This window comes from Corvus hawaiiensis, chromosome 26 (genome assembly GCF_020740725.1).
Source record: "Corvus hawaiiensis isolate bCorHaw1 chromosome 26, bCorHaw1.pri.cur, whole genome shotgun sequence".
NCBI classification, from domain to species: Eukaryota; Metazoa; Chordata; class Aves; order Passeriformes; family Corvidae; genus Corvus; species Corvus hawaiiensis.
In genome coordinates, this window is record NC_063238.1 from 20789676 (window position 1) to 20804640 (window position 14965).

At 43.3% G+C, this 14965-nt stretch overlaps 2 protein-coding genes across 9 annotated transcripts in view; one reads left to right on the forward strand and one right to left on the reverse strand.

The window, feature by feature from the left end:
* Nucleotides 1-1558: 1558 nt before the first annotated feature.
* RBM12B (RNA binding motif protein 12B) lies at nt 1559-7975 on the reverse strand. Of its 5 annotated transcripts, none has more exons than XM_048286158.1 (3): nt 7838-7975; nt 4918-4963; nt 1559-4232 (listed from the first exon to the last, which is right to left on the reverse strand). In XM_048286158.1, the coding sequence occupies exon 3, from the start codon at nt 4202-4204 to the stop codon at nt 2105-2107; it is 2100 nt and encodes a 699-aa protein (XP_048142115.1). In that variant the 5' UTR covers nt 4205-4232; nt 4918-4963; nt 7838-7975; the 3' UTR covers nt 1559-2104. The 5 variants fall into 5 exon arrangements, with proteins under 5 accessions (XP_048142115.1, XP_048142116.1, XP_048142118.1 ...); XM_048286159.1 differs by having other exon boundaries at nt 4918-6823; XM_048286161.1 differs by having other exon boundaries at nt 7834-7975.
* A 316-nt stretch (nt 7976-8291) lies between these two features.
* Nucleotides 8292-14965, forward strand: part of TMEM67 (transmembrane protein 67) — a 41271-nt gene continuing 34597 nt past the window's right edge. For 3 of the 4 annotated variants that reach the window (XM_048286734.1, XM_048286736.1, XM_048286735.1), the window contains exons 1-2: nt 9603-9789; nt 11778-11866. In XM_048286734.1, the coding sequence (XP_048142691.1) occupies nt 9603-9789; nt 11778-11866 (276 nt within the window). Of the gene's footprint in view, nt 8504-9602; nt 9790-11777; nt 11867-14965 lie in introns of those variants that run through there. The other variant, XM_048286737.1, reaches the window with a different exon arrangement.

Consider the following 14965-nt stretch of genomic DNA (forward strand, 5'->3'; position numbering starts at 1 on the left):
AACCTTTTCTGAGAACAGATAATGGTTTTTCTAAAAGAAAATCTCACTTTATTGGCAAAACAACCTACTAAACACCCTTACCTTTCCAGCCTGCAAGTTTGAAATCTCCTGTTGTGTTGTAGCTAGAAGAGCTTTAAAATCAACGTATCATCAAAAATGTTTAACTGGAGAAGTTAGTTGTATCCACATTTTCAACTCACCTTAGTAGTAAAGATACTAGTTTACAAAAACAGTCACAATGAAGTTTTCAACATGATGGTAACGTATGTGAAGTTTGAGGATTCTCATGTCTTTATTTTCCCTGCAACATCTTCTGGCTTCTTCATCTCTTTTACAGTAGCTATTTAATAAAGCACAAAATTGTTGAGTTTTAATTCCTTTTAAGTTCAGAGGATTCAAAACTGTATGATTCTGAAGCTAATTCCTACCGGAGAGCAAAAACCAGTATGCCACGTGTTCAGAATTTGAAAACTTGGCCATTACATTTCTTTGCTCAGAGGACTCTACATATACAGACCTTGCATTATCATTCAAAAAGCTTTTTTCCTGACACTTAAAACACAGAACAAATAATATGCAGAAGAAATAAAGCTACACTAACCTTTTGAAAATTACAGAACAAAAAATTCCACTAATTTTGTTTGCTTGTACCAAACAGTTGGCATGGAAGTCTTGCTTGCATTCATATTGACGACTTTACATAAAGTAATTAAGATTTGACCACCAGTGAGGGGAGATCATTCACTGGAAAGGCTGCCCAGACAGATCTAGCCTTAAAGCTATTAAAGATGCAATGGACAAGGCCTTGAGTAGCCCATTCTAACTTAAACTGCTTTGATGAGGGGATTGGAATAGAGACTTCTCCATGAATTTAGAATTTTTTGGTATTGCCCAAGCAAAGATTAAAAGTTTTCACTGCCAAGTTGCAACTTTGTTTGAGGGGACTGAGACTTAATTCTTTAATACTACAGATACTATCTTGCACAGTTGCAATGTCAAGGAAACTCCTCACCCACACAATGGAAGTTTCCTACTAAGCCTAGATTTTGAAGACACAGCTTTTCCAAGCTACCTTTTTTTTCCTTCCTAAAATTTAAATATGCTGGTACAAAACCAATGAAAACAACCCGTTCTAAATGCTGACACAAGCATTTATTACATAAGAAAATAACATAGTTGGCTGTCAGCTTGGTTGCCAGTGACAGCTGTTACTTAAAACTAATCAGAGATTGACCTGGAATACATCCAGACATCATTAGCAAGTTAGTATTCATATTATGCAGCATGTGAAGATAAAACAAAGACCACTGAAGTCAGAATTCTTGATCTGATTCCAACATTCATCTTCTGCCTCAAGGTACTACAGAGAACAAGAAAAAAGCCTGATTAATACAGCCTCTGCAATCTCTGTAAACTACCCCATCCTTTGCTGTGTTGACAAACTACCAGTTCACTCTTTCCAGAGGAAGCAGCCAGCATCATTCTCACCAGGACCCAGATCTGCTGAGCATAATAGTTGAGATCATTAAGTATACAAGTTTTAAATATAAGACACACATTTAAATGGCAATTTCCTTTTTATTTTAAAAAAGTTGCAAAGCCAGCTAATGAGAACAGGAAGCTCTTTAACAGGAATGCCTGCAAACACATGAAACCGAATAAAACCTGAAGAGTTTACACAAAAGGAAACAACCAAAAAAAATCCTCAGTAATTTTTAAAATTTTATTAAGCTAACTTCAGTAAGAATTGTCATTTACTAATGCAGATAGCACTGAAAATCTTCTATTTGAACCGTTTGTGTGGTCAGTCAGCCAGCACTTAGTTTTTATTTGATGCAAAGACATAAAACTGGAATTAATCTTAAAAAAAAAAAAAAAACAGAAAAAAAAAAAAACAAAGCAATATAGCTCCATCCCTTTACACCTTGATGTATGACATTCAGTATCCTACAGATATTTCAACCAAGAGCTAAACAACTGAACTGCGTATTATTTACAACTATTGATGGAAACTGTTTCTTTTGCATTTTCCAGTAATTAGAAGTTAAAATAACTGTCAAGACTGTCAAACCTAGAATGTGTTATTAGAGCATCTTGTCCTCCTTTACAACAAACTCAACTTAACTTTCCGTGGACCAATGGGCCTATCATTCAGTTCATTAATAGCAGCCATAGCTTCCTCATAGTTTGTCATAGCAACGATGGCATCACCGGAAGGTAATCCTTGTTCATTGTACTGCACAGAAACTGATTCCGGTATCACTCTGTAGCCATAGAAAAAATCCAGAATCTCATTAGGAGTAGCTTTAAAAGGTAAATTTTTCAATAGAATAGGAACAACACGCTCAGAACCACCACTGAAATTTGGATCTGGCATAAATCTTCCTTCAGGAAAATTTCCCATTTTATTATTCCCAAACTCCATTCTGCCAAAAGGTTCATTGTCACCACCAAAATCCATGAGGGGTGGTGGACCCCTAAAATTCTTAGGAGGGCACATGAAGTCCTCAGGAGGATTTCTAAATTCAGAATGATGCCTAAAGTTCCCAGGGGGACCAAACGAATGCATGGGTGGCCCTTGTGGTGGCCCAGATGGTGAACCAACTGGACGGGAGAGGTCACCTCTATCATACAGATGTGAACGACCATGCATTTCATTTGGTGCAGATAATGGTGCTGCTACACCAAACTTCTGCATCTGGTCTTGAGATATAAGTCTTATTAATACTTCTGTTCCCAGAAATGTCTGACGATTTAAATTTTCTGCTTTCATGGCTTGTTCTTCAGATTTAAATTTCACTAGTGCTTCTCCCAGTCCAACTCCTTTTTCATCATAGAGCAAGTAGATATCATCTTCATCAATATCAAATCTTGCAAAGAACTTTTGCACTTCAATTTTTGACACATCAAATGGAAAATTCCTTACATAAACACACGTCTTAGGGCTGGAATGACCTTCCCGGTAACTCTTTTCTGATATGGCCTGTCCAAAATGATCTCTGTCTGGTGATCTTTTCCTCTCACAAGAGTCAATTATTTTCAACATTGACTTTCTTGAAATTGGGAAAATGTACACAGGACGATTGAGAAGAACCTTTCTATGACATTCCAAAGCAGCCTGATATTCTCTCTCACTCCTTAACACTACAAAGGCATCTCTAGTCCTTTTCTGATGCTTATCTGTTAGAATCTTGATCTGTTTGCTGTGTATATCCAGATCAGGAAAAAAATCTCTCAAATCTCTCTTCTCCACATTAAAAGATAGATTTCTTAAGTGTATGTAATATTCCTGGCTGGGAGATGAACGAGAATGTGTTCTTTGTCTCCTTGGTGACCTTGAACGAGAATGCTTCCTTGAATGCACGTAGCCTGAACTTTTTGGAGAATGGTCTTCGCACAAAAAGTGATCCATTTCATCTGGCATGTCTATCCTCCCACCACATTCAATCCACCGTTCCTCTGTAGTTGGACTAATTTCTATAAACCTCTGATCCATGTATTGTCTATGACGCTTAAGTCCTTCTAAGGCATCACCAGGTGTAGCACATTTTACCAAGCAATCACCATTGTTTAAACCGTTGCGGTGCTTTATCAGAATCACCCCATCCACACGTATCCCCGAAAGGAAAGCACGTACTTCAACTTCCGTTGCAGAGTAAGGTATACCACGTAGAAATAGGTAACGATCATCTGGGTTAAATGGGTGAGAATCCTTTCTTAACTGATAGTTTGACTTAGGTATACCCATATCACCGTATCTTGTGCCGTTGGTATGGAAACCAGCCTCCAGGCGACTTGGTGGTCCGTAACTAGGTTTTCTTATTCCTTTTGGAGAAGCTGTAACTAAATGTGGTATATCTCCAACACTTGATGTACTAGAACCATTAGTACCTGTTCTTCTAGAGCCAGACATAGTTTCTCGTCCCCCACGGTCAAATCGTTTCCGGCTCATTTCTATGGTATTCTGCATCTCTGCCTTGCTGCTGAGAAAGAGCTCTATGCGCGAGTCCTTGATAAACCCTCCCGAACAGCTCATGGCACGCCGTGCATCTTCATCTGTTGCAAATATAATAAAAGCCTCCCCAATCTCTCCTCCAATAATATGCACACCTCCATCAGGAATATTCAATCCCAAGAAGAAACGACGAATATCTGGAGGACCCGCAACAACAGGAAGCCCCTGTAAACGGATGACTACAGCCATGCTGAGCTCAACCCACAGCAAAAATCACCTGCAGACAAAAAGGTACACATGATAGCACGTCTTTAGTACTCAGCTATTACAGTATCTTATCACTTAAGAAGCTAGAGCCTTTTTAATGAATGCCCTTGTCTCATCAAGAGAGAAAGTATCAAAAAACCCACAAGTTCACAAGAACAAGATTAAAACACAATTCACTGAACGTTGATTAGTCAGAACAATTAGCTACTCCACCAGCACACGTGCACAAATCTATCACTATTCCCTGCCCTAAGGGCAACAAAATCAACCTAAGTCACTCCGCACCATCCACAATACCTAAAGAACACCTCAAGTCTTTCACGGCATAGTTACTACATGCCAGAGATCTCTGCCCAGTCCTAAGGAACAAAAGAAATCCAGTTTACTTTTGAACAGGACACTAGCTGATAAAAGGACAAAGGAAAAAGAATAACTATGTCACTGGAAAATGAAGTAATTCAGAAACAGTGATGACTTTACTGCTTTGACAACTTCCTCTACCCAATGATCAGTTCTGTTCAATAATGTATGTTTTCTCAGCATTCAAAAATGTTGTATCTTTGACGTAGTCAGAGTATTAATTGCAGCGGCCACAAGCATATCCTAGGTGCCAGCCACAAGTCTGTGAGGAAAAAAGGCTGTGTATGATCTTGTCACAATACTCAGTGAGAAGTGTTAAGCTTTTGGCAGCTTACCTGTTTCTGCTTTGGAGACCTGATAAATTCTGTAAAATCAACTTAACTGTGGAAAGAAAACGAAACATAATTAATGGCCGATACCTGTACTTTGCTTTACACACTGTGCTACACTGCTGCAGCCCATCCATAGCAGTGGCTAATACTAAAACCAAGCATGTTATAAACCCATGTGAAGAATTCCTTCCATGTTCCAAGATGCCATGCACTGCATCTTTCTGTTTCCATTTTAGAAGCAAAAGAAATTCAAAATTTAAGTTGACTTCTGGAAATGATGAAAATACGATGAGATTACTTGGTCATCAATTGTGCCACTGAACTGTTGCAATGAAACAGACTGACAGTGTATCGAGGGAACAGTTCTCAACTGAGCTCTTCAAAGTTGCTTAGGTCCATCTCAGGATTACAGGACATGTCCATTCTTCTGAAATCCACCTGGTTTCAAAGTTCACAACAAGAGTATGCTACTGACCAGTCCAGCACTGCACTTAACATACACAGTGAAGACCATCAAATGAAAGAGCAAAAATATCCAACAAGGAGAAACTTCAGAAAGTACCTGAATTTACAAAGCCAACTTCAGTATTTTCCTTATATCATTACTGCCTTTCAAACATAAGAACAAGAAAAGCTTGAAAACACTGACTTAAACATACCCTGATTTTCAACATTTTCTAACATCACACAATAAATAGCACAATATTCTCAGAACAAACACAAGCCTCTGTAGCAGATTACTGCATCCCTTTAAAACAAACACAACAGCCCAACACTCTGATCGTTTGAGAACACTCCCCTACAAACCTTGCTCTATAAAGCACTAGATCCTGATGACGAGTTATCGGTCAATAACCATAACTGTCACTCCACCTGAACTTAGGAAAACAAGACCAAAATCCAAATTCTGTAACTAATGGACTGTGTCTCATTTCTGCACCAGTACTCTGTAAGCACAACAAACCGAAAACAACTGCCCATTTAGAAACTTCACTAAAGACCATCTGTTCTCTGTACTTTTGTGGTGAGTCGACCCCAGCCAGCAGCCAAGCACCCACACAGCTGATTGTTCACTCCTCGTCCCCATCAGCAGGATGGGAAAGAACAAAGTCAAGAAAACTTGTGGGTCAAGATAGAGACAGTTTCATCAGTGGAACGAAAAATGCAAAACAAAGGAAATCTCTCACCACCTTCCACAAGCTGACTGATGTCCAGCCTTCCTCCAAATAACTGCCTTGGGAGCCAAGAAAAAAATCCCCCCAAAGAAACCAAAACCATCAAACAAAATACTTCTTCCTCTACCTCAGTTTTTGTTGCCAAGCACGACGTTACATGTCACAGAGTATCGCTTTGATGAGTTTGGGTCAGCTGTCCCAGCCATATTCCCTCCCAGCTTCTCACCTACTCTGAGCACACTCACTCGAGGAACAGAGTAGGGAAAATAGATAAAGCCTTGATACTGTGCAAGTGCTGTTCAGCCACAGCCAAAACACCGATGTGTTGTCAACATTCTTTTAGCCACAAATCCAAACTGAACTGTATGGGCTGCTGTGAAGAACGTTAACTCCATCCCAGCCAGACCCAGAACACTTTACAACGTGTCTTCTCAACAGATGCAATGGCAGTGCCAAAAAGCATGGAGAATTCAAGGGAAGAATTTTCATACGGCACCTTCGTGTCTTGAAAAAGCAAATCCGCTGCCCTGCTACTTCATGACGTATTTAATCTGTAGTACTTCTGGATTCACAACTCCGTTTTCTTATCCCAATTTTTAAACATCATTCACAACAGCTCTCCTCCATAATTCTTCGGTGATAAACAGCAAGTTCTCCACGATGCACCAGGGATACAATACAAAACCTTCAGTGGTGAAAACCAGACACACTGATTCCAGATCATAATGTCATCTCTAAGAAGTCCACAAACAAATACAAGTTCAAATAATCAGCTCTTACTGACTGTATAATAAACAATCAAGCATGGGTAGAAAGCATAGACAAGCCATCCAACAATTTAAAGTGCATAATCAAAAAAAGTTGACTTGTCATGAAAAGTAAGAGCAATTCATTAACTAAACAAGGACTTCAGAGAACAAGGATTTGAAGAACAGACAACTTCATGCCACAAGTTAAAAGCACAGAAGTACATACAGTTTCATGAAATTTTATATATAAGCAAAATTGGCTAGAAAACAGTACAATACCTATTCTTCCACGGCCTCGGGAAATTCCAAACATCATTAAAACCGTTTAAGTAATCCACATCTTGTAACACAGTAGGAAACTAAGTCTGCACTAGACTAATATTTTTATCATAACACTGAAAGATTACACAGACTGTATGCAAGCTAGAAAGAACACCCACAGAAACACCCCGACTATGAAACTGGAGCAGTATAGAATAACCAGCGGAACAGGGAAAGGTTTCTTACTCTGTTCCTCAAAATAAGCCTTAAATAGAGGAAGCAGCCTGCTACTAATAGCAGTTTTCACAGTGCAGAGGGAAAACGTGAGTGAGCTCTGCAGCTGGGCCCGCTACATGGTCGAATGCAGCACGGAACCGCTTCCGAGCAGGTGGCCCTGCCGGCACCAGCGCTGCTGGAGGGCCCGGCCGCGGGCGGCAGGGCAGGGAACGGGCGAGGGGACGGGGCGAGGGGAGGCCGCCCCGCGCCACACGCGCTTCGGCCCGCCAGAGCCGCCGGTGCTCCGCCCCCACGAAGAAGCCCGTCTGCTGCCCGACACCGGGACAGGGCTGAGGGAGGCACCAGGAGCGGGAAAGAGGGGTGGGAAGCCCAGGGACAGGAGGGGGCCGGGGCACACGGAGCGGCCGCGCAGCGGTTCCGCGGGGGTCGGGCAACTGAGAACTGGCAAACTCCGCGCCGCCCGCGTGGTCTGTCCCTCACGCAATCCATCCACGCACCCACCGGACACGCCGCTCGGACGGGGCCCGCAGCTCCCGGCACGGCTCCGCCAAGATGGCGCCGCCTCCACTACCCCCCCCCAACGCTGAGGAGAAGCTGCGCTGCGCGAGCGCTTCCGGCCCGCGAGCGCGGGCCTGCGCGCGCACCCTCCGGGCGGAGCGCAGAACGCCGCGGCCCCGCGACCCCGCCCCCTCCGCGCAGCCGCGCCTGCGCGGGCCGCGCGCCCCCGTCGGCGAGGGGCGAGGCGCTGCAGGTAGTGCGCATGCGCTGTCTGCCCCGGACGTGCGTCTGCGGTCCCCGTCTAAGTAGATCTGATGGAGCTGTATAATAATAGATCTGTATGATTATAGATTTGTATACTGATAGACCTGTACGATGATAGATCTGCATATAGACATCGATCACACGGTGGCCGAGTGCCGCTGCCGTGCTGTGCGCTGTCCTCAGGCTCGTTCCCGTTCGTGCAGGCGCGTGCCGAGCCTCAGGCGCCCCTCAGCGCTGCTCCTCCAGGACCTACAGACACGGTTTCTGACACATCTCGGGGCTAGCTCAAGTCTGAGTTGTGAGAGGAAAGGAAGGCAGGGATGGAGGAATGGAAGAGGAGAAGGAAAGGTTCAAGGTGGAGGAAAGGGAAGGGCAGAGGCAGAGTACTTTGGTTGTGCAAGCAAGGTATTTTATCCTAATGTTTATCCTACCTGCCTTTCCCTGTCTTTGCTTGTTCTCCCCTGTCTTCCTATGCTTATCAGTATTTGCCTGCTCCATTTTACATAGAAAAAAAAAATCTGTACTATTTATGATAGATTCACCTAGCAATGTTGCCGATTTTAGGAGCTTTCTCAACACAGGCAGAGTCTTGTTTAGAAAAAAGACATTGTTTATTCTGTGCAGGGTACAAGGTGGAGGTTTCCACAAATCAAGCACACCAAGCGGTAAAAAGTTACATCTTTACACAGTCAAATTTACATAAACTTGAGCCTGCGGACAGGTATTTTGACTTGAAAACATCAACTCAACTTTTAAACATTTGTTGAGCCAGCAAAATATATTCAGTGATAAATAAACCATGCTAATGTCGAAAATCATAATAGGGAATTAGCATGCAGGAGAGAGACAATGAGAAATAATTAAAATCCAGGACACGGTGTCTTGCCAAGTTTTGGTAACATCTGAGGGAATAGGACAAGAGGCAAGAGGCAGAAACATGCACAGAAATTTCCACCTGAGCATGAAGAACTTTACTGCTCAAGAACAGGTTGCTCACTGATTCAAGAACTGTCCCAGTCCTGTGCCGTGTGCTCTGGGATGGCCCTGCTTGAGGAGGGAGGTTGGACCAGACGAGCCACTGTGCTCCCTTCCAACCTGACACATTCTGTGATTCTGTGGAATGCGAACAGAAGTGGGCTGACAAAGGTGTAAAAGGTAAAGGGGAGTAACTTTGGTTGTGCATCCATTGCTCTAAGCATATTCTGTGTTTTCACCTTGTTACAACTTTCCGTTCTGGGGAGAAATTACAAACACGTGTTACATTTGTATGATATACTGTGCACCAGTTCTAGAGACGAGGTACCGGAACATGCACGGGGCTCGGAGTCCTCTCGGTTCTTGCTCCCGCTCTCGCACAAGACGAACAAAACCCTCTGCAGACCGCATAGATAAACCCGAGCTTGTGCAAAGCGGACGCTTTGCGTGCTGCGGCGACGGGCCCTGGGCGCTCGCCGTACCGCGCGGCTCTGGCCAATCGGCGTGCGCGGGGGGGCGTGCGGTGGCCATGGCGACGCAGGGCCGCGGGACCGCTGCTGCCGCGCTGCTCATGGCGCTGTCGGCGGCGCTGCCTCCCGCCCGCGGCTTCTCCGTCCCGCTCCAGCGCCCCGCCGACTGCGGCGCCGACCGCTACTTCGACAGCTCCCGCCTGGCCTGCGCGCCCTGCGGGGCCCACCAGCGGCAGGGCGCCGGCGGTGAGCGATGGGGGAGGCGGCGCCGCCGCCGGCGCCTCGGGGCAGGCGGGACTCGGGCGGCTCCGCGCTGCATCCGCTCGCAAGCAGCGGGAGATGCACAGTCGGGGCTCAGGCTGTGGCGGTAAAACAGCAGCCCTCGGGCACGTCTGGGAAAGCCGCGAAAGGGCCAGGGTCCCGCAAAGACCTAAGAGCCCCCAGCACAGCTATGATGTATCTGAGATACAGCTCAGAGAAATGACTGTACACCTTTTTTAATAATCTTTTTTTTCCTCAAACATTATAGGTATTTGCATTTTCATCTGTAAAACTACACAGGACCCTGAATTTATGTTCTCGAACACTTCTGTAACTTGAAACTCATTGTCAAAACTTGAATTGGTCTGAGATACCAAATGTCTGAGATCCTCAGGCTGTGCCCATGCTCGTCCGAGTCGCACGTGGGAACTTGGAGCAGATACAGCACAGCTGGACAGTACTAAATGGAAAATACAGATAATTGGTTGCTTTCTTTAGGGCATAAGGAGGTATTAAAGAGTCCATCTTTTATAAATACACAGTCCAACAAGAGTGGGGGGTTCCCTGTTGTTTGTACAGACACAAATTTGAGACTAAGACCCAGCAGCATCTCTCTTCAGAACTGGTACTTCAGTCAGAAGCAGTGATGTGAATGGCTGTGTTCACAACTGCTGCATAAAAGCTGGTCACCTTTTCCACCGCCACCATGGTACCCTAAAGAGTAATCCCATAGTGCACTTACTGAAAAAAAATACATTATTTTTTTTCAGATCTCCTGATGACATGGGTATCTAGATCCATAACTCCCTTTTAGGCTGAATCTTCCTCTAAATCAAGGGCTTCAAGGAGAGGAGAATTCCAAGGGGAGGTCAGGGGTTTATTTTTTCCTTCAGATCTGTCTGGAGCAGTGTAGGTAGGTGCCACCTGGTGCACTTTGCATCTTGACTGAATTCCACTTTTGATTGCCCATATTCTCCCTGGCTAGCTCATCACTGTGGATTCTGCTTTCAAGTGACATGCCCAAAAATCTAGGTATTGTCATCGTGAGTGTCGCAACTCAAACTTTTCATTGATCTAATCCAATTGGGCTTTTTCTTCTTTAGAATTAAGTATAAATGGTTGATCATTTTGACAAATGTTTCTGTACAACTGGTCTCATTAGAATGTACTTTAAGGTTATAAAGCTTTTCACACAATTTGACGTTATTTTTACCCGCACAGTTCAATAAGCTTAAATGATAAAAACAGTTTATTAGTATATGTAATCTATTTTGGTTTGTAGTATGTGTTTAAAAGTACAGAGAGAAATTCACGAGAGTGAGACTGGAAAAGTTCCTAAAAAAAAGTTGTTGAGCACTAGCAGATGGGCATTGTACTGTGCCATGAAAGTAGTGTTTAATTTCATATAAAATGTTAACTGTGTTCTGTTCACTCACTGAAAACCATTCAATATAAACCTTGATCCCCATGCACAGTTTTAAAAGCCTCGAGTTTAAAACAGCTTTCCATACAACAGTTATATTTTGAAAAACCTTTTCATAGGAACACATTTTGGTTTTAGGACTGACTTCATATTGAAAAAAATAAAACCTATATACAAACATATAATGCTGGTGGTGTAGAGAGGGAAGGCTGTGGCAAGATTTAGATTGAGAGATTATATCTATTACAGACCAACTGGTAAAGTTTGGTTTAATTAAAAAAGGCCACAAAATACAAGCTCCAGGTCCCTGTTTCACCCTGGTAGATCAGTCAGCCTTGTAACATTCTCCTCAAACGTCTGTGTGCAAACTGTAACACTCTAGTGAAGGTTTTTTAAAAAGCAAGATGATTTTCATCCACATCTCATGTAAATATTTTTATGTGTCTATCTCATCTTCATCTCTTGAGAACAATAGCAGTTGTTCTTAGTATTCTGTTACAACCAGTCAGTTTTATATAGATTAAAAGTGCATCTGTTTTGGTTTTTTAAGGTAGTTCCTGTGTATGTGAGCCAGGATACAGGATGATTTCTAGTAATGGTGGGTTCTCTGTTACTTGTGAAAAATGCCCAGAAAATATGGTAAGTATTAAACTTTTCATGTTTGCCATAATGATATAATACTAATCATAATCATACAAATCATAATCATACAAACCATAATCATTATGGTTTTTTAATTTTAAATTTTATCCTGATTGCAAGTTATTTTTCATTAATTTAAAATATTTTTACATAATAGTCTTTGCTTGGGAATTTTTAAGACCGTGCTTATAGCTATTATTTTTTTCGACTTAGAATTGTCTATTACTGTTATTTTGCAGGCATTTTTTCATTACGAGTTTGACTCCACAGACAAAATAAGAATTTTTTAAAGTGTTTCAGTTCCTTCCACTGCTTTTCTTCTCTTCTTTGTCCTTGCCCAGACAGCACAACTCTGTACAGTGTTAAAGATGCTTTTCAGCTCATAGGTATCTTAACTGATTACTTATATAAATACTATTATTGTAATATTTAGGCTGTATCTTTATAATCCGTGATATTTCATCTTCTTACTTCAAAATGAGCTGCTCCTGCCATGTTACTTTAATTATAAATATAGTTTGGTCAGTTCTTTTAACCTTCCTTGACAAATTAAGTTACAATTTTGTGTCATAATCACAGCATTGAGCCAGATACACCAGGCTTAACCAGATTTTTCCCACTGTAGTAAACAAAGGAATGTATTTTTCCAGCAAACCAACTTTTGAGGGTGAAGCCTTCCTGAATACTTCTTTCCCTTCAATAACTCTAGAATAACTCTCAGGAGAGCAGCTTAGTTGCCTGAGTTATGTGTTTAGTGGCTAATGGGCAATGTAGGTAATTTCCCTTTTCTTCTCATCTTCTTGTTGTGTTAGACAAAGACTTTGGCACACATTCCTTTGTGTTGTGATATTTTGCTGTTTCTTCCTCTTTCCTGCAATGGTGGCATTTGCCTTTGGTCTACTGCCAAGGCTTTTGCAAAGATAAAATTATGATAGTGGGGAAGAGAGAAACAGCAGTAGCAATTGAGGATAAGCAATTATCTTCATTTTCCTCAATGGTTTTTATCTGTTGTGCAGTTACTTCATAGTATATAATAAGTGTGGATGTGAACTGTCTGGGTAGGTACAAAATTCCAAGCAGTTATATAAGCTGCTTCACTTAGAACTTCTCCATTTCCATTACTTCTGTATATTTATATGTAATTGTCTATGTATGCATTATTATGTTTATTCAGTGTAGGACTTCTATATCTCTTTTTAAACATTCCACTTTGAATTTTTACTGAAGGTGTAAGCTAACAGGTTCAGAAGATCGTAACATTTTTTTCTGTGTCTGCATAGGAACTACTTTTGCCAGATTGTTTAGCTTTTTTTAATCTTTAAAAGCTTCATGAATGTTATCAATGTTTTATCTGAACACATTTTCTAGTAACTAATGGCTGGATAAGGCATTCTTCACAGATACTGGGTGATGTCTTGTCTCGGTTTTGAAAGACAGGTGTCTGCTAAGGAAGGCAGAGGCCCCCCTTGAAGTGGCAGATATAACCCCTTTTCCCTCCAAGTTATTATATTTTGAAATCAAGGGCCTTTAGGCAAAGATGTGGGAAATAGGAATAACAGTTCTTTACTCTATATATATATATGTGTATAACCAGTCAAACAAAACAACAACAACTATGGCAGTAACAGCAATCACAAACCCAGTGCCAGCCTTCTCGGCTGTCGGGCCCTTTCCCCTCGGGTGCAGTTCCGCTCGCAGCCGGCAGGGGCGCTGGCGGCTCCCGGTGAGCAGGGCAGGTGCGATGGCTCCCCCGCGGCTGCAGGGGGCGCTCCGGAGCGAGCTCGGGAAACCCGCGGCTCTGGTGCCCTGGGATCCCGGGAAGGATGGAACAAAGGCTTCACAAACCCCTGGGCAGCTGATCCCGGGCTCTCAGGAACAGCAGGCTGGAATGGCAGGGACGAACGCAAATCCCGGGTGGCAGGCGAGATGTATCCAGATGGGAAAAACCCACGGAGGCCCAGGCAGGCAGGGTGAGCAGGGCTACAGCGTAGCGAAAGCTCGAAGCAGCAGCGGAGCAGGGCAGCCACAGCTCGGTCTCCAGCAGGGCAGGGAAAGCGGCTTTTGGGGTCCCGGCGTTGTTTCCAGCAGGAAGAAAGAACGGCCAAAAAGAAAGCAGCAGCAGCTCCTTTCTCTGCAGCTTCTTTCTCCGGACGCTCAGAGCGAACTGTCCCCACACCCAGGTGTAGACAAAGGAGTAGCCAGGCCCGCCCCACTCCCCTTTTTGTCTTTCTTAAGTACAGCTATTTGTCCCCTAGCAACATGCATATGGGAGAAAATTCCTTTAACAGGAAAACCTAAGACTAAACTAAAACCCCAACATTATCCACCCCGAATTTTTTCCCATACTAACATGTTACATGAAACTTAACTTTTTTTAACCATATAAATCTATGCATTACCCAAATTATATACAAATATACATGCTGATATTGATACAAGTACAGAGCCATGGGTAGTTCACCCTAAAACAAGGTCCTCTTGAGGTAAGCATCGGGTCTCTCCATCCTTTTGCATCACCCACCAGGTGCAACCTGGTCCCTGAGCAAAAACAACCCCACGGATGGGTTTGTCTTTGCTCAAGGCAGACTTTACTCAAACAGTTTTTCCAAGCATACCTCTCATGTGCACCACTGGAACCTTATCTCCATCTGTTGTTTGTAGGGGTTCAGATTGGGCAGGGCCTGCTCGGCTGGTGGAACCTCGAGTGTTAATTAACCAGGTGGCTCTTGCTAAATGCATCTCCCAGTTTTTGAAAGTCCCCCCACCCAGTGCCTTCAAGGTGGTTTTAAGCAGTCCATTACACCGCTCAACCTTCCCAGCTGCTGGTGCATGGTAAGGGATGTGGTACACCCACTCAATGCCATGTTCTCTAGCCCAGGTGTTTATAAGGCTGTTCTTGAAATGAGTCCCATTGTCAGACTCGATTCTCTCAGGGGTGCCATGCCTCCAAAGGACTTGCTTTTCCAGGCCCAGGATGGTGTTCCGGGCAGTAGCATGAGGCACAGGGTAGGTCTCCAGCCACCCAGTGGTGGCTTCTACCATTGTGAGCACATAGCGCTTGCCTTGGCGGGTTTGAGGCAGTGTGATGTAATCAAT

Bases quoted from the DNA above. Each gene is read 5' to 3' on its own strand.
- RBM12B (XM_048286162.1), bottom strand. From the start codon at position 4,204: ATGGCTGTAGTCATCCGTTTACAGGGGCTTCCTGTTGTTGCGGGTCCT.